Consider the following 4,472-nt stretch of genomic DNA (forward strand, 5'->3'; position numbering starts at 1 on the left):
GCCGGCCATGTATGTATAATTATGTTTATTTAGTCAACTTCGGCCACGCTGGCATAAATAGGTCGGCCTCCCGTTAGACACACCTACCGACCCAGATGATAAACCGGATGTGTACGTCCGTCCAAACGAATGAAAAACGGACAAAACATACGTTCGTTTGGATTGATGCGTTGGAGTTGCTCTAAGCGACACACTCCAACACGATTGAAATGAATCGGTCGTTGGTTCGGAGGTTCTATTCTAAAAAGAAAAAAGAAAAAGAATCGTTCGCTCGCGCGAAAGTTTTCAAATCAAAAAGGAAAATGAAAAAGGAATCGTTCGCTCGCGCGGAGCACACGGTGCTCGGTCGCATAACTGATGTCCTCTCCGGTCACCTGTGCAAACGAGACCTGCCCCCACAACGCCGCCGCCTGCGACGAAGACGGCGGAGCCAAGCACCTTCTCGCCGCCACCATCCACTGCTAATCCCACCACGCCTCTTGCATCCCATTTACCGCCGCCGACGAAGCCCCAGCCCGCCGGCGGCACCTTCTGCCTTCTCACGGATCCTGGGACGGCCGAGCCGTCGGGCTACACTGCGGCGGGCAATTAGTTGGTTCTCCCTCTCCCGTCGTTGTGGGGCATCCTTCCGAGGCGCAGTGGAGCAATCGACGGGAGCCCTTGCGGTAATTGCTCGGATTCGAATTCCAGATCTTTTCGGAGTTTCTACGGCAACAATCCTCGCTGGATCGGGACTCCCTTCTTCTAATCGGATCACAAGTGAGGCCTCGGCTCGACTGGATATAAAGTGCAGCCAGCCATCGGTGTGCTTCTTCTCAGATTAGATACAAGCCAAGTCCAATTGGTTTGCCGCTGAAGCAACTCTTCCCCCAAAAGACCTGCTTTTGCAATTGCTCCAATGGAGGCCTGTAGCGTAGCCAGGATAATGAGCTTAGAACATTTTGGCCTGAAATTTTTGCCTAAGCTCCTGGCTCTTTCTCCCGGTTCATTGGGGAAATTCAGAAAGGTCTCGCCACCGATGGAAACTGAAACTGTGTTGAAAAAACTGCCGGAGCTGCCGCAGGATGTATTGAGAAAGGTCTCACCACCCATGGAAACTGAAACTCTGGTGAGAAATTTGCCGGAGCTGCCGCAGGATGTATTGATGGACATATTTTCACTCCTGGAGATACCTGACCTCATGCGTGCGGCTTCTGTCAGCTCCTCCTGGCGCTCCGCGTATACCAGCCTCTGCAGCCAGCTTGAGCAGTACAAACGGCCTCAGACGCCTTGCCTCCTCTACACCTCTGAATCTGCTGGTGAAAACGTAGCTTGTCTCTACAGCCTCGCGGAGAAGAGGGTCTACAAGTTAACTCTCCCGGATCCACCCATCCGCAATAGGTATCTTATTGGGTCCTCACATGGTTGGCTAGTTACCGCGGATGACAAGTCTGAGCTACACCTTATCAATCCGGTCACTGGTCAACAGATTGCTCTCCCGTCAGTGGTCACCATTGGTTATGTAGAGCCAATCTTTGGCAATGAAGGCACACTTATTAAGTATGAATTGTGGGACCAACTGTACGATCCGGACCTAGAGCCCGAAATGTTAAGCTATGCTCCTGACGAGCTTCGTAACCATGTCTACATCAGGGCATTTATCTTTCCAGACCCGTCCACAGGAAGCTACATTGTGGTTCTCATCCATGGTCCAGGATATCAGCTTTCATTTGCAAGGGTGGGAGATTGTAAGTGGACCCCGCTGCCGCCGGGTTGGGACTATGAACAATGCATCTACATGGATGGTCTATTATATGCATCCACGAAATCCGGAAGAATGGATGCTTTTGATCTCACTAGTCCTAACGTCACGAGGAATATAATTGCAGATGAGATTGACATTTACAGTAGTGAGTACAAAGGGGTATTCTACCTTCTTCAGGCTCCATGGGGTGATCTGCTGCAAGTTTGCAGGAAGGCAAAACTCATAGATGCGGGTTATGAGGAGCTCATAGTTAAAACTAATAAAGTCTTGTTACACAAAGTCAATATGGAAGCAGAAGAGCTCGTGGAAATAAATAGCTTGCATCATAACGTGTTGTTTCTTGGGCGTAACCAGTCGCTATGCCTTAGTGCCGAAGAATATCCGCAACTGAAGGCCAATTGTGTCTATTTCACAGATGATGAGGAATGTAATTGGAAGTATAAGACGAATCCCCGGGATATAGTTGTTCTTAACCTGGAAGATGACAGTAGGGAAGAAATTATATCTCCGCTTTGGTGTAGCTGGCCGAGTCCCATATGGATAACACCCAGTCTTACAGTGATGAACTTGTCATTGTGCAAATAGGTAGCCTTTTGTAGTTATGTACCTTGGTTATGGGGTCTGTCGACCAAATTTGCCATTTTTTTATGGGCAGATGCTATGACAACTGAAGCATGTCCTGTCTATCTCCTTTTCATATGTTGTTTGTTGTATCTGATGAGACTATGACCGAGAAATAAATATTATGAATGAAAATGGTGCTCTACAACAACTACGTTTTCTGTTCTCACATTTCTTTCCTATTCACATGCATATTCTGACAGAATATTGTTTGTTTGATATTTTCCCCCTTATAACTGATAGTACAAGCCACGTAGTAACCATTCGGTAGAATGGTCTGTTATTCTCTTCTGTATGTGATATTATGTACTGTATTTCTGATTGCATTGATGTTTTCATTGTTCTTGAATCATTTATGTAATTAGGTTGATTCGCATTAACTAGCCATTGAACGTGACATCATTTGCACTAAATATTATCAGCAAATGTTGTTAGTGCAGTTGCTAATCCCTGTTCATGGTTGAAGATAACTGAAGATTTTATTAGAATGCTATATGTAGTCACACTCTTGCTCCTGGGCTACTTCAAACGGTTCTTTCATGCTTTGGCAAGCATTTCTGCTCAGTTACCTTCGAAAAGCGGAAGGTTCTCACTAGAAACAGTTTAGAATCTTTAATTCAGACCGAATGTCACTGTGATTGGCATATTTGTTAGCAGGCTCATAAAAACATGTAACGGTGGCGTTTGTTCCTTGATTAATTGGTTATGCTTTCATCACGGTTTCCTCATTAGGTGAGGAAGCCCTTAGTCGTACAGTGTGCCTCTGGTATGTAAATCCCCCCACCCGAACCCCCTCTGAACTCCACTGCTTCTTATGTAGGTATGCTTAGCTATGCTAATAAAACTCCCTGTATACAAATACAATGCAGTTTTATGCTCCCTGTAAAGCATGGGCATGTCTTGGTTAAAAATGAAAAATGTATGCATGTTGGCAAAATTACAGCATAGAACCCGAGCATAAACACGTGCGTAACTGGTGGCACAACTCGAAATGTTTCCCTCCAAATTAGTCTAGAAACTAATTTATGCAACTCTTGACTATTATTACCCTCACAATTTTCATTGATCCACTCAGTGTATAACGGAAAGCTCCAAATTTCAGAGGTATCTTAATGGTAGAGACTAGAGAATAATCTGTTTTGGTGGATCACGACTACCATCGGTGAGAGGGAATAGCAGAACCCTGAAGCGACAGCCATCAAGGCATCTCATGCTTATTGGGGATCCAATATTCCACTGCAATTTCAAGTTATTGGTGCAGTCTGCCAGAAAAAAACAGGAAAACAACTGTTGGCCCCAGATTCCAAGACGCCTAGGCAGCTATGAATCTGATCTCATGTTGAGGTTGAACAAGGGGCCATGACAGTGAAACATGCAGCATCTTGCGCACCGCATTTCGTCAACCCATGCCTCGCAGTGTAGGTAATCTTCGTCTTAAAATTGAAATCTTCAGGGATCACAACTAATGATTTGAATGATCATTTCTCGTGAATGATGGTTTGGTTTGACCTGACTTTTGTATGGGACATCTGAATGTCGTAATGTAGGCTAGTGAAAAAAATACCCCTGCTTATGAAACAACGTGGTTGCTTTGACATGGGTTTACACAAGAGAGCTGCTATACACACGACGTTTTTGGAACGATGCATGAACGATGCTCCACATCCAGCCATTGAATCAGAGAATAAAGCGCTTCACATCCATCTGATTATGAATCGTGCATGCATCGTGCGTGGAGTGTCGTCTGTCTAGTATTTTCGTTTACACAATTAATATCTTCTGCGATCTTGTAAAACAGCCCCCTTATACTGGAACTAACAAGAGATTTTCAGCACTTCAAAAAGATTGGATGGATGTCTAGCAAATATCGAACTACTCTCTGTAATAGTAGAGAAGATTTTTGTCGATTTCCACTCACACACGCTATGGGGCATTGTGCACGTTCAAGCCACATATGCCCAGATGGAAGAAAACTATGATGGAAACACTCGTCAGCGGGAACTTACTCTACCAAGAACGTGTATGCCTTGGTGATATGGGTGTATGAAAGAAGTTGAATAATATATATAGAGACACACATACCGACCATCAGCAGTAACATCCTCTT

The 4,472-nt window shown here is 45.0% G+C and overlaps 1 protein-coding gene across 1 annotated transcript; it reads left to right on the forward strand.

Moving 5' to 3' along the window:
• The first annotated feature begins 277 nt into the window (after positions 1-277).
• LOC125553690 (putative F-box protein At4g22660) lies at positions 278-2,500 on the forward strand. The gene has a single exon (XM_048717431.1). It carries the CDS (start codon positions 899-901, stop codon positions 2,327-2,329), a length of 1,431 nt encoding a protein of 476 aa, XP_048573388.1. The 5' UTR covers positions 278-898; the 3' UTR covers positions 2,330-2,500.
• Positions 2,501-4,472: the final 1,972 nt, after the last annotated feature.

The sequence above is a fragment of the Triticum urartu genome, chromosome 4, assembly GCF_003073215.2.
Source record: "Triticum urartu cultivar G1812 chromosome 4, Tu2.1, whole genome shotgun sequence".
In the NCBI taxonomy this organism is placed as follows: domain Eukaryota; kingdom Viridiplantae; phylum Streptophyta; class Magnoliopsida; order Poales; family Poaceae; genus Triticum; species Triticum urartu.

Excerpts from the sequence above, each read along its gene's own strand:
- LOC125553690 (XM_048717431.1), top strand. The coding sequence starts at position 899 with ATGGAGGCCTGTAGCGTAGCCAGGATAATGAGCTTAGAACATTTTGGC.